Here is a 27,473-nt window from a genome sequence, read left to right as displayed (position 1 = left end):
CTACAGCCTGGAGGTGAGGGGGGGCGGGCGGGCGGGGGCGGCGGCGGGCGCGGTCCCGCCCGGTCGAGCCCGCGGGGCGCGGCGCTGCCCGGTGACCGCGGCCCCCCCCCCGGTGACCGGTGCGCCCGTGCCCGCAGGGCGAAGCGCTGCACTGGTTGGCCTGCGCGCTGTACGTCGCCTGCCGCCGGAGCCGCGTGCCCACCGTGGGGAGCAGCCCGATGGAGGGGAACGGCGTCTCCCTGACCCGCATCCTGCGCTCCGCACGCCTCAGGTGAGCGCCCCGCCCGCCGGGCCGGCTCCTGCCGGGGCCGAGCGCTCCGCACCGGGAGTGCTCTGCCAGAGCCGCTAACCCGGGTGCCGCTCCTTCGCTCGCAGCGCTGCCAGCCGCGGCAGGGTAAAAGCAGTAAATCCGCTGTTATTACAGATGGAAATTAGATGCAAATACGTAATTTCCAACTTCAAGCCTTTGGGAAACCACCTATGTTGGACCAGCAGCTGTTCCACCCACGCCAGTTGTTTCTTCCTGTAGTTAATTTGACCACAAACACCTCGGCGCGTGCCATCCCGGTACAACGTGTGTCCGACTCAGGATTCAGGCCAAATCCCGACGGTGTGCTGGCAGCTGCTGGTTTTTCTGGGAACACAGCACTGGTGAGCACAGAACTCACCTTCTGCACGGCCCCGGCAGCAGCTCCCGTGTCGCTGTGGCTCTGACCTGGGAACACGGAGCTCGGAATGTTGCTCATTCCATTTAAAGATCCGCTCCCCGCTGAGCTGACGGAGGGGTTGTCAGTTATTCACACCTCCAGCTGACAGGTTTTTGTGCAGGTAACTTTGACAGGCATTGACTCTTGGCTTGTTTTGTTGCCTGTCCTGCCTTCACCTCAACACACTCAGAGCTGCGCCTGCACTTTACTTTCCACCACTGCCCTGCTCTACACAGCCATGCTGGCAGCCTCCACATCAAATTAGTTTTCTCATGCCTTAAAGAGGGTCGAGAAACCCCAGAGTGATAAAAGGCAAGAGGCTGGTAATATATACAGTTTGGGAGTCTTATCAAAATAAATTGTAAACCTACATAGTAATCATGTCAGTCATTAATGGAATAAATATGTTGCATTTTGGCTTTTAAAAATTTTAGAATGTAAGTTAGTTAAAGTTCAAAGCAGATTTTTCTTTTTTCTTTTAAGTTTAATTCAGTTTTTTAGCAAAATGAAGAAGTGGATGGACATGTCAAACCTACCCCAGGAATTCCGAGAGCGAGTTGAGAGGCTGGAGAGAAATTTTGAAGTGTCAACTGTGATTTTCAAAAAGTTTGAACCAATATTTTTTGATATATTTCAAAACCCCTATGAAGAAACTTCCAAACCGCATCGAAGCAGGAAGCAGAGGTATTTTTTAGATTTGATATGACTTTTCCCTGGAAAGAGTTATACCCCATATAAGTTTATGAAAATTAATTGCCAAAGGGCTGTGGTCTGTTTGATTCTGAAACGCAGCCAATGCAGAGCCACCCCTGGCCCCGGTGGGTGCAGCTCAGGTCAGCTGGGCTTCACATCCAGCTCCTGTAACACAGGAACTGTCCCACAGTGAGAATGTCAGGGTGTGGTGGGGAGAGGTACCATGACGTGGGTTAGCTCCAAGGTACAGTGAGATCAACACTTTAAACGTTTAGCAGAAATAACTCAAGTAGCACAGGAGAGTTTTGTCTTGGCACAGTGCTGGCAGGGGGTCGGTATCATGCCATGATCCCTCTGCTCAGGGGGTGTCACATCCCCGTGACCTCCACGCTGCCAGGTGTTCGCCGTGGTGGCCAGATGAGTGGAAACACCAAATGGGAGGAAGTTACAGATGATGTGCTCATTTTTATGGCAAATTTGGGGGTGGTTGGTGTCATCTTCCACACACACATGGAACGTCTGCCTTTCTGAAAGGAGCTTGTCCATGTTCCCTGCAGAATATGTAGCTGTGGCAGCTTTGTAGTGAGAATGTAACCTTGGGGATGAGGGAGCCGAGCTGTGGCTGTGCAAGGTGTTTTTGTCAGTTCATGTGGGTTCTCTGGATGTGAGGGGGGATAGTTGTTGTGGTACAATGCTCCAGTGTAGCTCCACATCTAGAGGCAGAGTGCAGTGGGAGGTGTTCTGTTGGGTGCTCTGTTCCTTTCTCAGGGCGGTGGTGGTTGGTGCCACTGCCACTTTGGCTGCTCTGTGGGCTGAGTCACGTCTTCCTTGTTCTTCCATGTCCATGGGCTTGGATAGTTCTTCTCCAAACAGGAGTCAGCAGCTGAGCTGTAATACAAGCTATAATTGCCTGTTCTGAAGGGATGGCTGATGCTTTAGTAAAATATTTAGGAGAAACCATCACTGGAATATATATAGCCCTTGTCGCCTCCCCACCTGTGGCTGCAGGAGGGTTCTGTGGGAGGTGACACCAGCAGAATAGTGTGGCAGGGTCAGAGGCAGCCTTTGGCTTGGGAACAGGGCCGAGAAGTTGTGGATGTGTGCAGGACACTCTTGGAGCCAGGTCAGGCACTGTCTGTTGGGCAGTGAAAGCTGAACTCAGGACGTGTAGCTTAGACTGGGCCTTAGTGTGGAATTAAGACAGCAGCTCCAGCTGTTGTTTTGAGCAGGGAAATGGAATGAAATTTGTACTGTAGAACAAGGTTTGGCTTCTTGGAACTGAAGAGTAATTTCTCCCCCCATTTTTCTCGTTGACAGGCGGGTGCCATGCAGCGTCAAAGATCTCTTCAACTTCTGCTGGACTCTCTTTGTGTACACTAAGGGTAGGCTGGTTGCTTTGCCTGCATGGTTTGTATACATTCCCAGCTGTGAACTTCTGTTGTGTTGCTTGACGTGATGTGCTGTCTCTTAAAGGTAATTTCCGTATGATTGGAGATGATTTAGTAAATTCCTATCATTTACTTCTGTGCTGCTTGGACCTGATTTTTGCCAATGCCCTTCTGTGTCCAAACAGAAGAGATTTGCTAAATCCATCATTTAAAGGTATGGTGGGGACAGATTATTTACAATCAACTGTGCTTTGTTCTCTTGGCTCATTTGAAATGAGGTTGAAGGTTGGTTGTCTTGTTCCCAGGCTTACCCGTGGAATTCCACACTCTGGAGATCAAAGCCTCCGAGGACCCTCCCTGCATCATTGCCATGCTCTGCGAGCTGCACGACGGGCTCCTCGTGGAAGCCAAAGGCATAAAGGAGCACTACTTCAAGCCATACATTGCAAAGCTGTTTGATAGGAAGGTACAGCTCACGAGTTTTATGAGCACATGGTGGTGCTCTGTGATGGTCTCGAGACCGTTTTAAGTCCTGCAGGTTCCACAGGGGAGAGCAAAGGAAATGAGCAAAGGAACTCGGGCTGGCTCAGGTTTTCTTTGTATTTTAGCAGGAGCAGAATTCCCTCATGCTTTTCATGCTGGGTGCTGTAAGGCCTCCTCTGTTTCGGCTTTTTATGTCGGTGAAGAATCTTTGCTTTCCTGTCTTGGCAGTGTGAAACTGAATCATGAAGGATGGTGTTTTCTTCAGGCAAAATAAGGGATCTCCTTGTGAAATAATTGTATGGGATGTCTGTCATGGGAGTGTGGGTCCTGCTGCTTGTCTTGAAGTTGAGCAAAATGCTTTGGAAGGAGAGACTGAGGTTGCAGACCTGTCTAGTTCTGACCCTGGAAATGTTTTCCATGCTATGTGGAAGCTTCTTTGTAGTTGCCCATCGAGCCAGTCCCTAACCCAGCAGTGAGCAGATGTTACACTGCAGGGCTGGCTCTGAGCAGTGGATTTGTCTGGAGCTTGGATCCAGTTGGGCTTTGTACTCTGTCTTGGTAATGGCAGTGTAGCCCTTTGGTCTAGGCAAAAAAGAGTCCAGTTATGCACCTAAATCTCATTTCTTTTTGACTAAAACCATCATGCCCTAACACTTGGAACAGTTTTTATTTTATTATCTAAGATATTTCTGCTTTTTATTCTTAGATCTTAAAAGGAGATTGTCTGTTGAATCTTTGCAACTTTATAGAAAATAGGTAAGTTACAACTTTTTTTCTTAATCATAGGGCTTGGTTCATGTCAAAGCACAGGCCTTTGTGTACTAAAGCTCAGTTTTCCTGTTCTTTTGTCTTGCCATACCTAATGGGTTTTGATTATTTGACCATCAAAGTTTCCCTCTGGCTGAAGCACTTTCTGGATCTGAGGTGTGGCTGATGTCAGGGGTTCACCCTGCAGAGGTTCTTTCTTGATGTCACTTTCTTTGGTGCTTGCTCTGATTTTCTGGAACTGTAACCTTGGAATAATGTAATGCAAATCAAAACCTTGGCTCTGAAGGTCACAGATATGTTTCTGTACACATATTATGCCCAAGTAGGGAAATGTCTCAATTTATTTATCAATCTCTATTTGAGTGTGTAAATCTGGATGCAGCAGATGGGCTCAAAAGAAAAGGAAGCAACAATTGCAAAACCACAAAAAAGAGGTGAACAATTTCTGTGGGAGGCAAGTGTAGTTGTTTCAGAAACTTTTTGAATTCACCTCTGAAAGCTACTTTAAAGGCAACCTATAAAAAATCCTTGTGGGGTTTTTTTTGCCTTTTGCAAAAATACTTATTAATTTGTTTTTGCCTTTTGTTTGTGAGCTTTTAACTTATTGGTTTGCTTTGGGAATTTTGAGCAAAGACTCAATTGTTTTAACAATGCAGATAGCACCTCAATTTAGTTGTAAACTCATGTTTCTTTGATCACTGAACATTGAATTTCTCTTAGTATTTCTTCTACTTAAAAATTAATAGTACTGCTTCAGTAATGGTGTCATAGGGAATGATGCAGTAGTCCCTGTTCTTTTGCAAGTAGTCTGACATCTAAAAGATGCTTGTAAGCATCTCTGGGGGGTTTTTTTGTCCAACTTCCCACAGATCTTTACTTTTTCCTAAAAGACATGGGGAAGCTGAACCTGATCCAGTCAGGTTTCCTGTGGGATCACAGAGTTGCTTGCGTCATGAATTCATTGTTATATTCCATTATTATATGTGCTGGAACTGCATTCCTGGCCCAACTGCAGGCAGGATTTATTGACACAAGCCATTTCTGATTTTCATCCAGGAGTTACATTCTACTTCCCAAGTACATGTTTAAAGCTTTACAGCCTTGGTGGGATTAAGCATTCCTTTTTTCCAGTGGGGTTTGCTGGAATAAAGGAAATGAAGGATTTGTTTGGTCTCATGTGCCAGTGGGGGTTTTAGAAATGGAACCCAGGCCGGTAACTCCTCCATTTCCCCTCCTCTGCACTGTTAGGAAAATTATGGGCTACAGTGGCAAATCTGGAAATCCAGCAGAGCAAGCTGGGTGCAGTTCTCATTGGTTGCTCCATGTGTGCACAGATTTAACCTCTGACCAGCTGAGCACTTCCAGACTGGTTTATTCACAACTGGTGTGAAAACAAAGTTGTTTTTTTCCCTCTTCTTACTGAGATCCAAATGCTGGTGGAAGAGTGATCCCTGCAGTGATCCTGGAGAGGTTTTGGGTCCAAGGGCAGGCAGGGATGACCAGGGGCAGGTTGCTCAGGGAGGTGGAAACAGCCCTGCTGTCCAGAGCATGGAACTCTGACCCTGTGTTGCTTTGGGTTTTACCTGCACTCCTCGGGCACCTTTGGTATCAAACCTGGGTTTCTTTTTCAGCAAAGCACTGAATAAAGAGTATGAAGAGTATGTTCTGACGGTGGGTGACTTTGATGAGAGAGTTTTCCTGGGAGCTGATGCTGAAGAAGAAATTGGCACTCGAAAATTCCCTGCAGATGTACCAGGAGAGAAAACGGCAGCAAGCACTCACGTGGAATGTCATCTGCAGCAGCATTTTGAAAAGGTGATTCATTTAACATGGCAAGCTCACTTGAAGTTCTCCTTCAAGTTTTCCCATCCTTATATACTCTTTGAATCCTTGAGGTGACTTGGAAGATGGTGGATATGGTGCTGTCTTGCTAAGGAGAAAAGGTGGTATCTGCTTTACTGTAGAATTTTTAAAATAACTCTTCCTTAAACAGAATGAGAGCACTTTCATGTGTATAGTCTGGTTTTTTCCGAGAAAAATCAGTATGTAGTTAATACCCAAATACGTAGGTCATAGCTTCATTTATACCCCATAATCATAGCACTGAACCTTGACACTGAATTCATTTGTTCTCCCACTGTTTCCTTTCTTAGGAATGGAAAAGTCAACTTTCCTACTCTTCTATGGAAAAAAAAGATTCATGCATAAACCTCAACAAAGTCTCTTCATTACAAAAAGTAGCCTATAAACAGAGTTAATGTTTCACTGTGTTTAAAAATGAAAAATGTATTTAATGAAGTTGGCATGCAGGAAAACAGTTGCTTGATTACTTTTTAATCTTGGATAAGGGGAAAAATAGTACTGGCTGTGTGAAAGAACCATATGCTGTTTGATTTATATGTCAATTAAAAAATAATTCTTAACTCTAAGATGCTGTTGCTAGTATAAATGAATCATATGTCTTAGCTTTTTCTCCCAAGTATTGGTGTATTTCATATTCAGGCAAATTAAAGACAGGGGTTTGGCATGGGTTTTATTAATTCTGAGCTTCAGTTTCTGTAGTATAATAATATTACTGTTTATGCATAATGACTGCAGGCTTAACCTTTTCTCATTATTTGCCTTGTATCTTCAGAATGTTGTCAGTTCAGATTATTAAATCCAAAAACTATTATGTCACTTCCAGAGAGCAGGATACAAATAGGTGAGTGCAGTCTGCTCAGTGCCGCATCATCCTTTGGATGAAGGGAGGCCCATTTCCCAAGGAATGTTTTCCTGTGAACCTCTCCTGTGCAGCTCTGCCACCCACTCCTTGTGTCACCCAGCTAATGCAGTCAGGGACTAGAATGGAACTGTGTACTTCCTCTTCCTCACCCTGTATTTTCAATGTTCAAATGAGCTTAAAAATCTACAGGTTTTAGGATTTTAGCTCTTAATTTACTGTATTTTAGTTGTAAAAAACCTTTGCGTTAGATTTTGGCTGCTTGAAGATTTGTTATATTTTATATTTATGGAGTCCTGGGAGAACTTTGGCTCATTTTCAGTCACTTCTGAGCTCACAGGTTTGATGAAGCCTTCACGTGGTTGTACTAGTGGTCATTTTAATCTTCGAAGGAATTTTGCAGGAGATGCTCATTTGGAAGGTTATTGAATCAGTTTTGTTGGCTGATTTCTATTTATTATTTTTCTCTGTCTGACAGAAAAGGTCATTTGCACCTTCAACTCCACTGACTGGCAGAAGATACCTGCGAGAAAAGGAAGCTGTCATCACTCCCGTGGCTTCGGCCACACAGAGCGTGAGCCGTTTGCAGAGCATGGTGGCTGGGTTGAAAAATGCACCAAGTGAACAACTTACAGCTATTTTTGAGTGAGTATGACCACTTCAGCTGCTCCCATTGACACAGAAACTCATCTTTTGGCTTTTTTTTCCTTTGGAGCAGAATAATTTGGTCTGTGTTTCTGTATTACTGTTGAAGGATCTTCTGTTTTCTCAATGATCCCATCTAGAGAAGGAACCCCCATCTGACTTGTCACCATTGTTGTATTAATGGAGCTTCAGCTTTTGCTGATGTTAATTTGTCTGTCTGCTTGAAAGCCAAATGCCTTTTTTGTTTGTTTACATTTTAAAGGAGTACTTCTCAATTAAAAGATGTGGTAACCACGTTGGCAGAGGTTTTGGAGGAGGGTGGAAATGTTCAGGTGAATAAGCTGCAGTCTTCACTCCCAGCTGGGAAGTTAAAACTAAAAGCAGCCTACAGGCTCCCCATTTCTCCTTCACATTACTTCAGAGTGTGTTGGTGTAACCCTGTGGCACAAGGATGAGCCTCACAGTGACCCTGGTCACTGTCAGTGCTGACCTTGAATAGCAGCAGCTGTGTTTCCCACTGGGGATGTTCTGGTGGCTGTTCCCTGAGCATAGCTCATAAAAACAGCAGTTGAATAGTAAAGACCTGTAAAGATGCTGGGTGTTTTCCTAATATCTTTCCAAGTTAAGGTCCTGCTGTGTTATGGTATAAGGTCTCCAGGTGTATTTTTATAAATCAGAATGGACATTTAATATTAGCACTTAGTATTTCAAGTGCAGAAGCAATGTTTTTTTAAAGTAACCATCATAAACAAGTGAAAAATACTACTTACAGTTCTCATCTTTGGAGTGATGTATATTTGAGTTTTCCTAGCACTAATTCTTAAAAGTTTACAACTGCTCAGCAGGATTTGTTTTGAATGTTTCTTTGATTGATTTTGTAAGGACTGATACTATTTATACTATACAGTTAAGACATTAATGTGTCTGTAATCTCTAATAAAACACGTGTTTGTTCCAAATAGTAAACCAGTCTGTCAAGAGAGAGGTAAATATTAAAATGGGAACAAGAATTGAGTAAGCCTTTGGTAAGAGCTGTGATGAGTACTTTGCTCATCTTGGATACAAACTGAGCAAGCACTGGGGTGTATATACTGTGTCCCTGGAAGAAGTGGAGGAACTGTAGTTTGGTCTGTGTAATATTCTATGCTTTTCAGTATTTTCTTTTTCAAATTAAAATTCCATGGAAAAAGCTTTGAAGTTAATTAGAAGGCTTTGTTCAAAGAGAAACCTTAGCTGATTTTAGTTCTGGCTTTTCAGAGTAGTTTAGTGTCTTAATTTGACACCAGCTACAGGCCACTGTCCTCTAAAACAGAGTTGCTAGAAAATTCAGAAGCATTCAGAAAGAGCATCTCCAGCCAGAGATACTCTGGCCCTTTTTTATGACAGGGACAATGTGGAGTTCATCAGTTCTCTCAGTCCTGGTAGGAAATGGGAAGATGCTGCTGCCTCTTGCCTCTGAGCTTTTCTGCACTCCCTCAAACTGAGCCTGGCCTGTGTGGTCTCATGGGTGCCGTTGGTTGCTTGGGTGCCTGTTGTGGCATCCTTACCACTGCCTTGCTCCTGGCAGGTTCATCTTTCTCCTCACTGTACTGCTGTTGTTGTTGCTTTCTCCCATGTTTGTTCCAAGATCTGCATATCCCCCCTGGCCCTGTTAGGAAGAGAGGACACAATACTTGTGTATGTTTTATGTTTTCCTCTGTCTGTGTAATACAGGTTATTGCTGATGAGGAATGCTCAGTATAATTGGCTTGTCATTATATTTTGGTTTTATGGTTGTTGTTGTTTCTTCATATTTATTCTTTTTAACTGGATATTAATTTATACAAACAAGGCTTTCTTTGCCTTTGGCTTCAGGTCTTGTGCCCGCAGCCCCATGGAAAGCATCATGAGCAGAGTGAAGGAAATCGGTGAGACCTTCTGTTGCAGGTACACTCAGTCAACAGATGAGCAGCCAGGATCTCACATAGGTATGGAGTGAAAGGCATGGGGTGTTTCAAAATGCTAAACCAGGGCAAACAGAATGCATACCTCTACTGTTCTTTGTATTTAATGTAGTGGAGCTGGTTTTATCCCAGGATACACCCAAACAGAAAACTGCTGCTGTCAAACAGTACACTGTAAAGAATAAAAATTTATGGAAGAGTAAACCCAAGGCTGCAGTTCAAACTGGGATAACCAAGAAGTCATGGAAAAGCAACTCTTAACAAGTGTAAACTTGCATTCTCATTAGCTTTAAAATTTAAAGGAAAATGAAAGCAAATAGGTAAATTATTATGGCAAAATTACATCACAAGAAATATTACAATAAATAATCCTTTAAAATATTTATGGAATTTCATGCTGTGCTTCAGACTAGTGGATTTCTGAACTTTTTGTTTGTTTGCAAAGTCTGTACATACACACATGCACTATTATTTTGGATGAGGACAGGTGCTGGTCAGTTTAGTCTTAACACCTTTTGTACCAGTGGCATTGGACTTCATCTCCGTTGGTTTTAAATTTCAGATTTTGCTGTAAACAGATTAAAACTGGCAGAGATCTTGTACTATAAAATCTTGGAGACCATAATGGTGCAAGAAACACGGAGACTGCATGGGAAGGATCTGACTGTAAGTAAAGAACCAGTGAAAGAGTAGAACACTTTTTGTGACTGTTTCTTGGAGTTTATCTTCAGGCAGTTCCAGAACAAAGCACTGTAAAGCACTCTGTGTATGTTGTTAATGCTAAAACGGGGAAATACATGGAAGCTGCCAAAATGTCTTTTTTCCTATTATTTAAACTAGTATAACTGTCATAACTAAACATCTGAATTTGTGCTGCCTTCTAGAATCACAGCTTTTTGGACAGATAACTTTTATTCTCTTCTTTATCCAATGAACAGTATCAGTACTTCATGTTTGACAGCACTGCATTTGCTCTGCTTTATGAGGCACAACAAGGAGGCCAGTTCATTTGTCCACAGCATGCAAAATTGATAGTTCTGGTGGTGTTACTGTACTTCTGGTCTCCTCAACTTCCCTGTGAAAAAGAGGTGGTAGATGGGAGAAGAAGCCAACTTCTTTCCAACAATAAGCTGTGTAATGTTAGTGCCACAAAATTCCAGCTGCTGTTTCCCAAACCTGAGGCCAGTGCCATTTTCTGTGATCTCTCCAGGCTCTGCTGGAACAGGATCTCTTTCACCGCTCCCTCCTGGCATGCTGCTTGGAGATTGTGCTCTTCGCTTACAGCTCCCCTCGCACCTTTCCCTGGATCATTGAAGTTCTTGACCTCAGGCCATTCTATTTCTATAAGGTAAATGAACATTGGCTCAGGACAGGATCTGTATTAAAAATGGCACATTACTGCATGGAGAGTCGTAGAGAATGACGGTCTTCCTCCCTAGGGAAAGAGGTAAAACAAGGACTGATATTAACTATGCATTAGGCCTATTCTAAATTCTGGCTGTCCTGAAATGTATTACTTGGAAGGTGTAATGCCAGAGCTGAAGCTGAAATACAAAGCAAAAAACCCCATTTTGTAAACAGTACTGATCTGTAACATACTGCTGATGAGCTTTTACTAGGCTAAAGCATTCAAGCATATATTTTGTTGATATTTATATTTATTGACTGCAATGTAGTTCTGAAATAGCAGATACAGCTCTGAAATGTTGCCTTTGGCTGCTACTACTTATCACAGGCTTGCTTTTGCTAAGTTTGGGGGTTTTTCTTTATGTAACAGAATGCAGAATATCTTTTCCAGGGTGTTCTCTGGTTTTGTTCTTTATTTAACCGTATTTCCCCCACCTCCAGTGTAACTTGTTTTTTGACTACTTCAATCCTTTTATCACCTATCCATATGCCTCCAGTTTTTGCTGGATTCCTAGCAGCTTACTGGGGTTAGTCCTGAATAAATCGAGTAGTTCTGTTTAGATGACAGCGACCAAAAAATGGAAGCCTTTGGAAAAGCTGGTTCATAGTCTGTCCTTCCTTTTTCCTTTACTCCTCAGCTGTAGGGCAGTACTGCAGCTGTAACAAATCTGTCAATATTGCTGTGGCTGTTGGGAGCCTCCATCAAAACTGGTGCACATGCAACTTTGTGCAGCATATTTATGTTTGATTTGAATTTTCTCAGCTGTTCAGTATCCTTGCAGCACGCTTATTTGGACAAAAGTTGCCCTCTCAAAGGCCTCACACAAGAGAGACTTGTGATATTTGTAACTTTGTTCTCTGGGTGTAGTTTCTGTAGCAGGAATAACTAAATGTATCAGTAGATCTTCCAGGGAAGTTTTATGGCATTTCCATCTCTGAAGCTTTAGAAAAACAGGCTGAATGCTCCTCTGGTAGGAATAACCCAGAGTGGCTCTTGTGCTGGAGTGTGATACTGCAGGGGATCGGTCAACTCTGTTCAACCCCCATTTGTCCATGTTTACGGGTTCTGAGTGCTTCTTAAATTAAACTTTAAGCAGTGGTTTTCAGCTCCTCATGTTATGGGCTGCTTGTTTGAGAGGAAGGAGAGCTGGAATGCTGGGGCTGTCACGTTCCCTGCTGAGCAGCTGTACCTGTTCACATCTCCCAGGTCAGTGCTGCGTGTGCCCAGTGCTTTCACTTGTGCACAGTTAGAAGTGGTGAGAGAGGACCCTAAAAACCCCTGGAGTGGATTGTTCTGCACTGATGGCATATCTGCTGTCCTCTTCCAGCTCCTGGGTTGCTTTGGGAAAGGGGGTAAAAAAAATGATGGACCAGAAGAGGGTTGGGGAAGATGAAGATGCGAGGAGGAGGCTGGAGCACTCTGTGTTGATGTTTTGAACAGGAGCCTGAAATAACTAACAGTTTGATGGTGTTAAACATGAGTGATGTGACATTGCTCTGTGTGTGTGTGTCATTGCCATCAGGTTATTGAAGTGCTGATTCGGTCTGAGGAAGGACTTTCCAGAGACATGGTGAAGCACCTCAACAGCATCGAGGAGCAGATTCTGGAGAGTCTGGCCTGGACTCGGAACTCGGCACTCTGGAATGCACTTGAGGCCTCAGAAAACAAAGTCCCAACCTGTGAAGAAGTATGTGATCTGTCTTCCTGTTACTAGGAAATTCATGTTCTTTTTCTCACTTGTTGTTTTATACAGAAAACTGTTCAAATGAGCCCATTACTGCAGAAAATCTTCTATTAATAGATGTCACAAAGAAGGGAAATTAATTTGTTATCTTACCCTGACATTTCTTATTTCCCAGGTAATATTTCCCAGTAATTTTGAAGCCAGCAATGGAGGAAGTGGGCTTGGGCACTTGCCTATGATGCCATTATCTCCCATAATTCATCCTCGAGTGAAAGAGGTTCGAACAGATCTTGGTGGGAGTTTAAGACGAGGTATGTTCAAGGCTTCTGATATTACTTGAATCTGTGAATTTGGGGTTTTAAACTTCTTTGTAGTTGCAAAAAGCAACCTTGAATCTGAATTGAGCATTTGGAATTGTGAAGTCCCTTATTTGATCAAGGAAATGTCTAGATGCACCCAGTCAAACCAGTGCTGTGACTCACTGGCAGCAGACAGTGGTGATGGTGCTTCCCTTCTGGACTGGAGCAGATTTTGCTGCTGGTTTGATGCCAGGGTGACCTTACTCTGAGGCAGGTTGTCATCTAATCACTTACTGTCCATTGATGTTTGGATTTTTCCAGGCTCTTTTTTTTTTTTTTGCTTTCTGTTTGTTTATTCTCAGTGGGTTTGACTGGATTTTAGGTGACTTTTTTTTAATGGCATGATAAAACTACATTTATTCCTGCTTCCTACAGAACTGTTTTTGTGCAGGGGTGGAGGACAATGCTTTGCCTGCAGTGTTCTGTCCTCTGAAGAACTGCTCTTTGCAGATTCCTGGATCTCACACAGAACTGTCTCCTGACACTGAGGGTGCAGAAGCAGCGCCAGCTCTGCTGTTTCCTTTGCGTGCTTCTCCAGTTAGGACTTGCTGCTTTCATTGTATCACAGACACTGGTCCGTATGTTCTTGCAGGTGCACCATGGACTGATGGGTTGTGCAATGTTGTCTCTTTCGGTGTTTTTCTGGCAACAAACAAGACTGTTTGGTGTTTTTTAAAATACTCCTTAGGAAGGAGATGTACAAGCAGTTGCTGTAAGTGTTAGGGTTCCCTGTTTGATGGAAGAGGAACCAGATTGGAGATGGTGTCATATATGGGGAAGGCTGTGTGAGACACAGCCTTGTATATGAGGATCTGGTACTAGAGGCTTCTCCTAAATTCAGTTGGAGAGTGGTGGGGATAGGAAATGTTTATTTGTCTTTGGTACCAAGAGAATCATCTTGGCAGAGTTGGAAGTAAGGTCTCCAGTCAGTCTTACCTGGCCAGTTATCCAGACAGTTTCTGATTCATGGGAAATAGGAAACTGTTGTCTCTGGTATTGTCACAGACTGCAGCAGAAATGCAAAAAGCCTGTGAACAGAAGCCTGTACATTAGTGCTGTGTACTTCAGGCTTACTACTGGAGTAAATGTTTGAAAGCAACAGAAAAGCCTGAGAGGAACTGGGGGTGTGTGAGGGTGGGGTCAACCGAATGAGGTCGGTTTAGAGGGAGTTTGAAAGCCAGAGCACAGGGAAGACAGCATGTCCAAGGGATGTGGGCAGGGTTCCTGTAGAGGAATGTGTTCACAGGAGTAACGCTTGCAAATATTACTGATTGCTAAGCTGACTGGAGTGAGTACCTGTGATCCTGCGTGTTCCTCAGTCCCTGTGGATCAGAGTGGCTGCTCAGCTTCCATGTGATACTTGATGGCAGAGCTGTGCCGTGTGGGGTGACCCCAAAATAAAAGGAGTCAGTCAGACTGTAGATATTGTTCTTATCACTTCAGAACAGTGAACTCTGAGAGCAGGCCTGAGCTACAAGTGATCTCTGGTGGTGTAGTTGTGTAGTGGTTTTGGTTCAAAATATTAATTACTTACTTCTTTTCCTTCTGTGAGATAAGAATTAGGAGAAAAGCAAAGCAGGCACAAACCTTAAACAGTTGCAGTACAATGAAAGAATTTTATTACTAATAGAATTAAAAGTAAAGAGAAAATAACAAAAAAATTAAAGCCAAATCCCTCCCCCCCCCCACTTTCCAGCACTTCTCTCCTTTTACCCAGCTCGCACAAAGGATAACAGAACATGGGATTTTAGTCAGTGTTCCAGTTCTTGATAAGTCTCTTTCTTATGCTTAAGGAAAAAGGGTTTTCTTCAGTTGCATGTGGTTCCCAAACTGCTACTAACAGCAGACCCACCCAGAAACAATCAATCTGCTGTGTGTAAAAACATCTCTCCCATGAAAAATCTCACAGTTCCTTCACACTGCAAAACATGGGCCATCACATGGGGTTATTAATCTTTTTAAGGATAAGTTATTTTGGCCTGCACACAAAGGCTTTTCTTCACCACAAGTCTCTAACAGCCTCTTACTACTTCTATATAGCCTGGCATAGGCACTCTTCACAATCTTCACAGGCCACACGAGGATGCTCCATCCCCCCATGTTCTTCAAAATGGATTAAAGAGACAAAGAGTTTGTGGTATTACAGTTTCTTACCATGGCATGTAAGAAGGTTTTTTAAGCTCCGCGCGAGAATCGCGGCACCGCCCTCTTTTCTCCCATCGCCATGTTCAGCTTTGTCTCACGTCACTCACTTCTCTTTCTCTCTGACTCTGACGCCGCCGTGTTGAAGAGTGTTCTTGTTCAGGCTTTACGGTGGGGAAAAGCCTCGCTCCCTTTGTGCTGCTGGCTGCACGGTGTCCTCTTCAGTTCGGCACGAAGTGTGCTGGCTGCAGACAGGAGGCTCCGCCGGCTCCCGCTGGCTCCGCCGGCTCCGCATGGAGAGGAGAAGGACCTGCCTGTCCCCAGAAGCCGCGCTGGATGGGTTTAGCTGTGAGCAGTCCATGGCTGGTGTTAGCTGTGAGCAGTCCATGGCTGGTTTTAGCTGTGAGCAGTCCATGGCTGGTTTTAGCTGCCTGCGGCTCTGGGACAGTCCCCCCGCAGTGATCCAGGGTCCGTGCTGCAGCGTTGGGAAGGGGGGAAGGGGCAGTGGCCCCGGCCCGGCCCGAGGGGGCCGGGAGGCTCGGAGCCCCCCCACCTTCCAGCAGGCGAGCTCGGACAAAAAGGGGAAGTCCCGCCTTTCTGTGCCGTTTAAATATGTAAATTGTGAGATGTGTCATTGGTCTAAAAGACTGTCCATCAACTCAGGGTCAACCCAATACAAGTTGGAAGGTGGCCTTTCCCCTTCTCTGCAGAAGTATTCCCATTAAGCTGCTGTTGTTAAGATTTTGTTGGGTTTATTTTTTCTTCCTTGACATGCCAGATATGCAGCCATTGTCTCCAATCTCCGTTCACGAGCGCTACAGTTCTCCTACAGCTGGAAGTGCTAAGAGAAGGCTCTTTGGAGATGACAGCCCCAAAGAAATGCAGATGGAAAAAATCGTAACGAAAGGAACTAAGCTGACAATTGCTCCAGCGTCAAACATTGGTACTGAAAACACGTCAGCGTCTCCTGGCCAGACAGTGTTGACCATAACAACTGCTACAGGACCAGGAAAAGCAGGACAGAAGGTCACTATCCCACTGCATGGTAAGAATTACTGGTGTTTTTCTTCCCTACTAGATGTTTTCCTTGCTCTTAAGATAGGCTTAGACCAACCATGCATCTTGAACATGTATTGCTTTTTCTTTTTAAAAAAACAGTTACTTTGTCAACAACAACTATCTTGGTTTGAAGGACAGGTGTCTGCCAAGGAAGGTGGAAACCTCCGTTGGAATGGAAAATGTGACCCCCTTCCCTCCAAATTATGATCACTTTGAAATTAAGGGGCTTTCAGGCAGAGCTACGGGAGAAGGAGCAGCAGCTCTTTGCTGGTGTGTGTGTGGGTGCCAAGGCACACAAACAGCAGCGCCGGCAGCACCAACGAGCAGCAGCAGAGCCCAGGGCCGGCCTCTCCCGGCCGCAGGCCCTTTCCCCTCGGTGCAGCTCCGCTCGCGGCCGCCAGGGGCGCTGGTGGCTCCCGGCCGGGCAGGGCGGCTGCGGGGATTCCCCCGCGCCTGCAGGGGGCGCTGTGGCGCCAGCTCGGCCGCCTCTGCACGCGGTGATGGCGGCCGGGCCGGCGGGAGGGATGGCAAAGGGGCTTCCTTGGCAAAGCCCCAGGGGCAGCCGGGCCCCTCGGGTGCCGCTCGGGAGCCGGAATGGAGCGCAGCAGGAACCTCGGAGCGGCGGCTGCCGCAGCGGAGCCGGGCGCACCCGGGTGGCAGACAAAGCGTAGCAGAAAATTCCACAGCCGTAGCAGGAGCCGCGGGGTGTCCCGGCGGGCACGGGGGGTCGGGTTAACGTGCACTGAAAGAGCCGGAGCAGCGGCAGAAAGCAGCGGGGCCCGGCAGCGGCAGGTGGGCTCCCAAAGCAGCTGCCGCACGCAGCCGGGAGATGCGCTCTCCGGGAATGGGGAGGGGGTCGAGGTCGGGGTCTTTTCCCCTGAGGAACCCAAACAGATGGCAAGGGTCCTTTCTGGTGAGGCAGGGTACCAGTAAGGTCCCAGTTCAATGGCTGGTCTCACTAGCAAAGGCTCACCCATGGCAGGAGAAGCAGTACAGGGCTGGGCTCTGGCGGCAGCAGTGAATTCTCCCCCAGTACACAGCAGCTCGACCGTCCTCCTCCGAAGCCAACAGCAAGAGAGGGCAAGGAGCTGAGCCCAGCCCCTCACCACTGAGCCAAAATCTCACGGTACCTTTTCCCTTCCAAAGAGAAAAGCTCCCAGGTAAAGAGAGTAGCCAGCTGCACCTTTCCCCTCAATCTTCACAACTTCTTTTCTCTCTCGTAAGTACTGGTCGTTATTGTCTCTTGGGAACTTATGGGAGAAAATTCCCTGAGAGAAAGAAAACAAAAGGAGCAATCCTAACCTCCAGCAACAACAAAAAAGCTTAAGTTTATATTGATGTCATCTCCTTGGAGACATCTGATCCCTGGCAAGCACACTGAGGATTTCTCCTCTTGAAGAAAAGTTCATGGAGTTTGTGCTCCTTCCAGTTATACCTCACACATTAAGCAGTATTTTGGTTCTCAGCTCCAATAATGATTTACTGCAATTTGTCTTAATTTGGTCTGTTATAATCTCAAAAGGCTCTGGAACTTCTGGATAAGGGTTACATGTTAACATTAGCAAAATACTTTGTGACTTCTGTTTTGTTGAAGTTGGGTGATGCTTGAATATTTCTGAAAATGATGCATGAGCAATGAGTTTATAGCCATTTCTTAATTTAAAAATCTGGTCTACAGTTAAAGATGAAAAGAAATCTCTGCATGTCTCATGTTTAAGGAGATTTTCAGCCAGAAAATTCGATTACTGAGGAAACTAATGAGGACTGTGTAGGATATGCTGTCAGGTTTGAAGAAGAAGAATGCCCACCTTCCCCCAAAAGAGTGGAAAACCAAGTACAGAAATTGTGGTTTCTTGTAAACTTCGTGCTTTCAGATGACCTTTAGAAAAGATCATTCACATTCAGAGTCACCTTTTAAACCTTGCCAGAAATGTAATTTTTACCATTTCTGAAGACTCTGAGGGACAGAGTCTTTTTAGACTGTAATATAGAGGATGAAATGTCTTTAGTATCAAATGTTCATAAACGAGTTTGATTTGCTGTTTGGCTCTGCAGCATGAGGAGAGCAACCAGTTTATTTCTGGGTGTGTGTGTCCTCTCCAGGTATTGCAAATGACATGGGTGGGATCACCTTGATCCCCATTTCCATTAATTTAGGCCAGCCATGTAAAGTGGATGCCCAGGCTCCCTGCCACCCTCCTGGGAACCAAGCACAAGAAGTGCAGCTGCCAGCAGCCAGCAAACCGAAGAGAACAGGCTCCTTGGCACTGTTCTACAGGAAGGTGAGTGTCCTTACTCAGAAGTGGTGCTGTACTTCTGCCGTCCCTGTCCAGCTCCCATTACCTTTCAGTCTCCATGTGCCTTTCCCTTGGCCCATGTAGTTCTTATATACCTTGAAGAAGGGAAAAGATGTTGAGTGTTGCAGAGAGTGCAGTTTTCCTCTTTCCACCCATGAGATTTTTTTTTTCTTTTTAATTAGGAGCTTCTGTAAATAAATATCAAAGGCATACTGGTAGATTTTACTTCTCTTGGCTGTTTTCATGTCCCTGTATTTGCAAGGGTTAGACATACCTCACATGAGATGATTCTCCTGTGTCTTGCTCATTCAAAGCTGCGCTGCTGTGGATCTAGCATCTGGAGATTCTCTTTTGCCACTTCTAAGTCTGCCCAGCAGTGCTGGTCTTGCTGGGCTGGGGGCTCATAAAGCAGTGATGAATCACACAGTAGCTAAAGGTTTCTAGAAAGAATGAGTTTGAAGTGTTGCAGGATTTAAAGGTTAAATTAAGAACTGGGTGTGCTTCAGAGAAGCTTCAGATGGCTCCTAGTTGCTTTTGTTTTCAGTGTGAATTGTGTGAGGGGTCTTTGGAGGAGGCAGGATAACTTGGTCTGGATGGCTGCAAAGAATAGATCCCTAAACTAATCTCTCTCAAAAATACTAGATTTTTTTTGCTGTTATTTTCTTACTAGAGAAGTCATTTCCAGAGGTTTTCCCCTTTGAGGGTATCTGTATTACAATACAACTTAAGAAATTCTACAATGAACAATCTTTAAGGTACATCTAAATACAAAAAATAATTTCTGGAAACACTTGTAAGCCACCTCCTTTGTCTGAACTACTGGTTCTTTAGTTTTGCCAGTACAGGCTGTTTCTCTGAGAAAGGATTAAGAACTGATTAGCCACCTGCCAGTAGAGAGCGTTGCATTTTGGAAGTTTTACTCTCACCTGGGGAGTACTTCAAGTCTTTGACTAACCATGTCATAGGTAACATATTCCTCTTAGTTATGAGGTAGAACTAAAACCTTGACTTCACGTTTTTAAATTTCGACCTTCCATTTACAGTGATCATCAGACTCACAATTACAGTTTTTCCCTACTCTCTTTTCTTGCTTCTGTTGAGTAGAGAAAGTGAAAATGACACTACCCCTTCCTGCTTTCCAGCATAAAGAAAGTGCCTAAATAGTTAGTGAAGGATATGGTTGATGCCATGAAGATTTTTGCCTTTTTCTTTTATACCCCTGTTACACCTTTTTACAGCTTCTGTATTCCTAGTGCTTTTTGCCTACATTCTTAGACTTGTTTGTTAAGCTAAGAGACTCAACATCTTAGAAGCTTCGTAGCCAGGGATCAGTGTGCCCCAGACTCCAAGGTCCTCTCCAGAACATATTCTGTAAACCAAGATAGAACCATCCAGGGGAAGGTTCCTTGGGGAGGGGGAGCTCACTTGAGCCTCTCATTGGGGAATCTTTGATAGATATGCTAATTAGAAAAGCCTATAATGTTATACCCAATGTTGGGGGGACACACACACACACACACGGAAACACATGGGAGAAGAGAGACACAGGGAAAGACTCGGAGGGGTGCATCTCGATGCACATGACCTGGACGTGTACACCTAAGGATCCTTAAGAATAAATACCAAGGTAAAATCCCTTTTCCCCTTCTAACCGTGTATGCCTCTTGATTTTAAGACCAGGAAAAAGGCATCATGGTATCGAAGCTATAGGCATAATGTTTTTAGGTGGATTTTCTGTAAGGATTAGAGATTCAACAACTGAAGAGTGGACAACTTAGTCCTTGAATCCCAGAATTCCAGAATGGTTTTGGTTGGAAGGGACCTAAAAGATCAAATCATTCCCCCCCCCCGTCATGGGTAGGGACACCTTCCATTAGACCAAGCCCCATCCAGTTTAGCCTTGGACACTTGCAGGGATGAGGCAGCCACAGCTTCTCTGGGCACCCTGTGCCAGGGCCTTACTGCCCTCACAGGGAAGGATTCCCTCCCAGTATCCCATCTAACCCTGCCCTCTGGCAGTGGGAAGCCATTGGCACTCCAAGTCCTTGTTCCAAGTCCCTCTCCAGCTCTTCTAGAGCCCCTTTAGGTGGTGGAAGAGGCTCTGAGGCCTCTCTGGAGCCTTCTCTTCTCCAGGCTGAACAACCTCCACCCTCCCAGACCTCTCTCGTGGGAGAGGTGTTCCTTCCCTCTAATTATCTTTGTGACCCTTAGAGAACAGCTCTGCTTTGAGGTCTTTTATTTCTGCAGGCCTGGATAAGCTTGTTTGGCTTCGCTCTTTCCTGTGTGTCCTTTCCTTCCAGGTGTATCATCTGGCAAGTGTGCGCTTGCGCGATCTGTGCTTAAAGCTGGATGTTTCCAATGACTTGCGCAGGAAGATATGGACGTGCTTTGAGTTCACGTTGGTTCATTGTGCTGATCTTATGAAAGACAGACATTTGGACCAGCTCCTCCTCTGTGCTTTTTATATCATGGCGAAGGTAACACGCAGTTTTAAGAAATTAATGGAATTTTATGTTCAGTTGAAAGCATCAGGTGTGTTGAGCATTTACAGTTTGACTGATTCATTCATGTTATATTACTGGAGGGAAGGGGAAGCTCCTTCGAAGAAGTGGATGAAGTCCCAGGATGGTTTTTCCCTTGTTTTGCATATCTTAGCTCACTGGCTTGTTGATGGAAATTATTGACAGTTTTTCTTCTCTTCTCAAGTGCATTCACAGTGAGCACTGGTTGACACAGGCAAAGCACTGTGTGGTCTTATTGCCCTGTATTTGTTTTCTGTCCCATTTGTCATCTTGACAATCTGTATAACCTGAACTAAAAACTCCATTACAGTTAAGGAATTAGGCAGGTGCAGAAATTTGCAGGAGAAACTGTATTTAGGAAGGTTTCTATTCCCCAAAAATTCTCTTAGCTTTTGATGATTCAGGCTGAGGAATTGAGGTGGTTGCCTGTTACTTGTACTTCATTTCTTATTCCATTTGCCAGCTTTAATTTAAGGTGGTGTGAAACTGGACTATGAAACTGGACTATTGGTTTGACTCAAATTTGAGCTGATGATTACAGTGTCCATCAAGCCTAATTCAGACACAAAAGTTTTGAGGGTGAAATTATTCCATTGAGGCTGGATTACCTTTTCTTGAGGGCAGACAAATGAAGAGGAGCACTATGTGTGGAGGGACACTGATGTTTAAATTGTGACTACCTGTCCTCTTAACTGCAGCATGGGTTAGGCTCACCTGATGTCAATGCTGATAGCAAAGCACTGAAGAGTCAGTGCTCTGTATTTTATCGTGTAATTTGTCATTTGTTTTGAGGTTTTTTATAACACAGGCTTTTGAATGCTGTCTCCAGTGCAGTGTGAGACCTGACAGCTTAGCCAGAGACACTGATACATTGTCACCTGGCTCCTACTACAAAATCTGTTGTTTGTCTGCTCTTAAAATTACAAATGTATGGCTGAAAACGAAGCGCTTTAACAAATGAGCTATTTTGAAATAAAAAAGCAAGGTGAAATTGCATGTGTGTACATACCTGCCTAATGTCTGATTCAGGATTTCCCCACTTTCTGTTTAGAAAAGTTAAGGGATCCAGTTTCCAAATTCACAAAAGGCATTTTTGACTTTATAATATTTCCTTTCTTTAATTTTAAGTGTCACTGGAAGAAGGGTCTGGAAAGCATCATAAGCAATAAAAAGCTTTAGTAGCTAAGAAGCAAGGAATTCCTGAACAAGAAAAATCCTTGGTGTTTTCATACTCTTCATCACCAGAGATAAATTTTAAAATTATGTATCCATAGTAATATTAATCAAAAAGCTGCATACTGGACCTGAGCAGCCTGGCCTTCATGCTTGCGCTTGGTCTTCAACAGCCTTTTCTTTTCCAGGTAACCAAAGAGGAAAGAACTTTTCAGGACATAATGAAAAGTTACAGAAATCAGCCACAAGCAAACAGCCATGTAAGTCAAGAGCATTGCATTTACTTTCTGTAAAGCTCATGGGTGGCTTTTGAAGTGTTTGTGCTCATAAGAGGAAAGTCAAATCCTCTGCAGTGTAATACTCGTTCCTGTTCAGTTTGATTTCATCTAGTCTCCTGACTTCCTTGCTTTCCTTGATAAGAGTGTTTTTCCCTGATGTCTTGTAGGTTTATAGGAGTGTCTTGTTGAGAAATACTTCTGGTGATGTCCCATTGGACAAAAATGGAAACCCAGATATGGAGATGACAGAAGGTGAGTACAGCAAAGGAATCTGCTCTTTTCAATAACATGCTTGGGGGCTTTTAAAGAACTGAACTGTCAAGTATTAAGAAATGGAGCAAGTTTTACAGTTTTAAGTATATTAAACAAAAATAAATGTATTGTTGAAAAAGAAACCATCTTGTCAGTAGCTCTCCTGTGTATTAGATATGGAAAATACACTTCCTAGTTGTTTAATTTCATTTACTTAAATTTGGTTGCTCAGGGTTGAAGTATTTCTTAGTATGTCAGTGATACTGTAGTTCTTCTTGGACAGCAACACTGATAACAAAGAAGAATGAAGATAAACAGTACCTGGAATATTATGGTGGTTTTTTTTTAATATCACCTATTCTGAAGACTTAGGGAGAACTTGTTTCAGAAAATAAAAATGGTAACTCTCCAGGACCACCATTTTCTTACATTCAGGTTTCTTTTAAATAGGTAATATTTTCTTTGCTCTGGGTTAGAGAAGAAAGGGGATGAGAGTAGTATTTGAGAAAAACATGAGAATTGTGCTATGGCTGTTTTGAATGACATGTCAGGAAAGTGAGAGATCACGAGCCCATGTATGAAACCATGAGCAGAGGAGATCACACATGAGCCCATGAGCAGAGGAGATCACACATGAGCCCATGAGCAGAGGAGATCATACATGAACCCATGAACAGAGGAAATCATACATGAGCCCATGAGCAGAGGAGATCACACATGAGCCCATGAGCAGATCTGCAGCCAGGACACACGTGGAATTTAGTTTGTTCTTTGTGGTAAATTCCCAGTGGGTGGGATTCATCTGCCTTAATGAGTATTAGAGCCATTTTAAAGGCCTGTTGAGGATTCTACCAGGGTCCAGGAAAGTGCTGATCTCATCTGAATTCTGTCTAACACCTCTACGGTTACTGGATGTCTTGGAATATCTGAAGTGACACTGGGCTCTGGTATTTTGTCAGACAAATGTACTTGGTTACAAAGTTCTTCAGTGGCTTTTCCTACCAGACTTTCTTCAGTTTATGGACTCTTCTTAATTAACTCCTGCTCTTTTGACACCAGTTCACAGGAGCTGTGCTTGTGTTGTGAGAGAAGGAAGGCAAACGGACAAAAGAGTCACTTATGGGTGTCAGCTGGAGCTTTTGATGTTTGTCTCAGTGCACTGATGGCCAGAGACTTTATTGTGTGCTGCTCTGTTTTACTTGGCAGACAGCAAGTCTGGAGGAGACATAGAAGGTTGTATTCAGTAGCACTTCAGCTTAATTAGGGGAGAGCAAACATTAACAGAAATACACTTGCTGTGTGGCTGCAGCTTTTCCCACTTAACAGAATATTCCTGAACAAATGGTGTCATGACTTCCTTGGTGCAGATCTGAGTTGAGCACCAAATTGTTCTTTGCTAGCTGATCACTAGAGACTTTCACAGAAGCCAAAAGCTGGGAGCTGTCATACTGCTTAAAACTTAGTATTAAGAGCAAGTAATGGCTTTATACCACTTCCCAAAATAAGCATGGAAAAAGGGGTCAGCTGTGCTACAGTTTCTTGCTACAGCTATTTCTGAATTTGGAATAAAGGTTGATACTGGCCTTTTTAGCCATAACCCACAAGCCTGCTCAGAGCGATTGGTAGCTCCTGCTGATGTTCATAACCACCTGCAGCACACTCTGGTCCTGGCTCAAGCACATTTCTTGAATTCCTCTCATTGACTGGTCAATTTATGGACAAGTTCTTGCCAGCTGGACATCGTAAGTTCAACTCTGAAGTGCCCGGTTTGCCAATGCTGTAGTTTTGAAATCTGAAGCTCTCTTATTGTTAGACTCATCTGTGAAAGCTGGCAGCTCCTCGGGACGATCCGCAGCAGAGAACTCGAGTGAGTCAGAAACAGAGGAGAGAGGAGATCTTATTAAATTCTATAACGCAGTCTACATAGGAAGAGTAAAGTCATTTGCACTGAAGTATGATATCACAAACCAGGATCATGTGGTAAGTATTTTGGAATTAATAACTCGCAGAGTCATCTTTCATGGCAGTTAAACGTATGTCAATAACTTTGTCTTGTCACCTGGTGTGGGTCATGTCAGATAGCTGCAGGTAAGGGTATGAACACTTGCTTTAACAGCCTTTCAAGAGGACAAATGCAGATGCTGCTCAGTTTGCAAACCCAGTTCCAGCTTCTTTACATTGATGCAACACCTATTTGCTCAAATGCCTGTGGACTATGTGTGTAAGGCATCTGGAAAATCATTTCTGTTGTTTGATCGGTACTTGATCTGTTGTTTCACTGTAACAAGACAAAATATTCTAAAGAAGATCTGGAAGTGTATTAATCTTTCCTTCTGTGAAGTTCCTGCTCTCAGGCGTGTTCGATTGAGCTGCTGTGCAGGTGTGTCCTCTCTTGCAGATGGAAGCGCCGCCGCTGTCGCCGTTCCCCAGCATCCGGCAGCAGCCGGTGTCTCCCCGGCGCATCTCCCAGCAGCACTCCGTGTACGTGTCACCTCACAAGAACGGCGCCTGCCTCACGCCTCGAACTGCTCTGCTCTACAAATTCAATGGCAGCCCTTCCAAGGTAGACAGAAAAACAAGGCTGAAAGCAGTCAGTTTGAGAAAGGGTAATTAGTCTTTTAATTAGGATGTGGTCTACTGCAGTTCTGATGTGTTACAATGAATAGTCTCTCACTTTGGGGTGAAAGGTAGAATTCTGTATGTAGACTCCATCACTCAGAGGTGCAGGATAACCTGTTGTTCTCTGATATTTCAGACACAGAGCAAGTTTGAAATAGAGTAACTCTGTTTTTGTATTGATCGCAGAGTTTGAAGGACATCAACAATATGATAAAACAAGGTGAACACAGGAGTAAGAAGCGAGCAATAACAATTGACAGTGACACTGAATCGCCCACGAAGCGACTCTGCCAGGAAAACGAAGATGTTCTACTAAAACGTCTGCAGGATGTTGTCAGTGAAAGAGCAAATCACTAAAAAACGTCTGTTTTCTGTGAGATCTCTAAGTTACGGAGATGGATACAGCTGTTGTGCTATTTATTTCTTGGTTTTGTATATAGACAACTGCCAAGTTCCTTTAACACTGAACTTTCACCTCACTTCCACAGGATACAAAAAGTTAGAGTTATGCAGGAAATGCCAGTGATCTTCATTCCCAAAGGCCACACTGAGCAGTTTTAAGCAAAAGAGTGTTCTGTGAAAGCCATATTGGATGTTCTCAAGCCTCACTTGGAGCATCGTGAGTTCTGAGTGTAACTCAGCTTCTCATACTGGTTTTATGGTTGGAGTAAGAGCAATAAAGAAATGAATGAAATGAGTAAAGTTTCCTCAAACTTTTGGTATTTGGAGAAGAAACTTTCAAAGTGCCTTATTTGAAAAGAATATGGAATTTTATGCATTATTTTACTGTGGATTAACTGGAGGGAGAAGAAATTAATTATTTTGCTTCAGGAAGAGCTGAGCAGTTTTGAACTGTCAGAACTTCTGTTAAAGTGTAGATTGTGATATGGATCTGGCAGCTTTTGCAGTAACAAAGGCAATAATCTAAAAATACAAATAGTGGTGACTTAGGTTGGACTCTGGTAAAGCACTGAGATGCAGTTCTGTGAGCCTGAATTCCCTTTCTCTTGAGCCAGTGGGTGTTCCATGTTGGAAGCCACAGAACAGCCTGCCCTAGATGCTGTTCATATGCATGGCAGCTCACTCATGAGGAAATACAGCTGAAATCAGCAGCTGGGGCTTGGCCATCTCAAAGCTGTTCAAATGCACAAATTCATTAAACAAATTGTATCTCTGTTTTATATTTTCGTGAAGACCTTTGGCCTCTTGTGTAGTATCTACACTGAATGTAAGCCCATCACATAAGGAGATGTGTATGTATGAGGGTTTATAGCTGTTGAAGGCTTGGATTCACTGGAAAAGTATAAATTCCAGCATCCAGTTCTTGTGACTGAGTTTTTAACGCTGAGGATTTGGTAGGGTCTATTTTACCAAAATGGAGAAAAGTCAAGGTTTACTCATTACTGTAAATCAGTAGTTTGATCATATTTTGTAATTGTATTTAAGGTTAGAGCAATAGAGAAACTTCTCAGCACTGTAATTTTTGGTTTCTGTGTAACTGAACAGAAAAAAAACCAGCAACAATTACATAGGACTTGTTTGAGGGGCTCTGTTCCCTCCATTGGCTGGGTGGGTTAGTACATGCTGTGAGATCCACGTCTCCAGGGGAGAACACTGCCATGATTTTGGGCAGCCTCAGCTAATGAATCTAGCCAGCAGTGGGGAAGGAGAAATTGATTACTAAGTGTAGGTGTGCAGGGACACTACTCAGCAAGGAGTAGAAAGTTTACAGACTTGTTTTTGTTTCATTAACTACTTGAATATTTGATTTTTTTAAGAACTTTTTTACTTTCAAAAAATGGTGCTTGCCTATGGAGAGCTGCAGTATGAGGAAATGGCCATGCATGGGAGGAGGTTTAATGTAGATTCTTAATTTCCTTTAATTTTATTCAAGTTTTAATATCTGTCTTCAGATTTTGAGATAAAAAGTGAAGGATTACAGTGTTTCTGGATAGGAAATGTATGGTCAGGCACGATGGCATCAGTCTTTCCATAGAATTGTATGATGAGAGTTGAATTGACATGGTTTTAATTCAATATCACATGCAGATCTCCTGGCATCTCTGCTCCTCACACTGTTACTGCCTCTCTGATGGTAGACAACTGATGGAGCCAAAATCCTGATTAACTGTTGTTAGGTGTAGTGTTTCTTCATTAGCAAAATGAATATACTACAACTGGATGCAGTTCAGAATTTTTCACCTTTTTAGGTGATCTAAAACCTATTTTGGGCTTCTTGAACAGCTACAACAACTTACATGGAAATTTTGTAACGGTTTCAAAGTGCCTTCACATGTAAATCTGTATTTTATAATAAACAACTGAAAAGTA

The 27,473-nt window shown here is 43.8% G+C and overlaps 1 protein-coding gene across 3 annotated transcripts; it reads left to right on the top strand.

Annotated features, from left to right (window-relative positions):
* The first annotated feature begins 6 nt into the window (after positions 1-6).
* On the top strand, positions 7-27,473 carry RBL1 (RB transcriptional corepressor like 1). 3 transcript variants are annotated; one of them, XM_042021668.1, is made up of 22 exons: positions 7-13; positions 138-271; positions 1,191-1,391; positions 2,718-2,782; positions 2,874-3,002; positions 3,094-3,254; positions 3,978-4,027; positions 5,671-5,854; positions 7,240-7,406; positions 9,261-9,373; positions 9,912-10,015; positions 10,560-10,697; positions 12,280-12,444; positions 12,617-12,752; positions 15,721-15,987; positions 18,105-18,283; positions 20,599-20,775; positions 22,182-22,253; positions 22,439-22,523; positions 24,337-24,503; positions 24,922-25,086; positions 25,329-27,473. In XM_042021668.1, exons 2-22 carry the CDS (start codon positions 219-221, stop codon positions 25,497-25,499), a joined length of 2,949 nt encoding a protein of 982 aa, XP_041877602.1. In that variant the 5' UTR covers positions 7-13; positions 138-218; the 3' UTR covers positions 25,500-27,473. The 3 variants fall into 3 exon arrangements, with proteins under 3 accessions (XP_041877602.1, XP_041877603.1, XP_041877604.1); XM_042021669.1 differs by lacking the exon at positions 7-13 and having other exon boundaries at positions 18,159-18,283; XM_042021670.1 differs by lacking the exons at positions 7-13; positions 138-271; positions 1,191-1,391 and having other exon boundaries at positions 2,974-3,002.

This window comes from Corvus kubaryi, unplaced genomic scaffold (genome assembly GCF_017639235.1).
Source record: "Corvus kubaryi isolate FWS band 111438036 unplaced genomic scaffold, C.kubaryi_AGA036_p1.0 37157, whole genome shotgun sequence".
In the NCBI taxonomy this organism is placed as follows: domain Eukaryota; kingdom Metazoa; phylum Chordata; class Aves; order Passeriformes; family Corvidae; genus Corvus; species Corvus kubaryi.
This window is presented reverse-complemented; position numbering and strand designations above follow the sequence as displayed.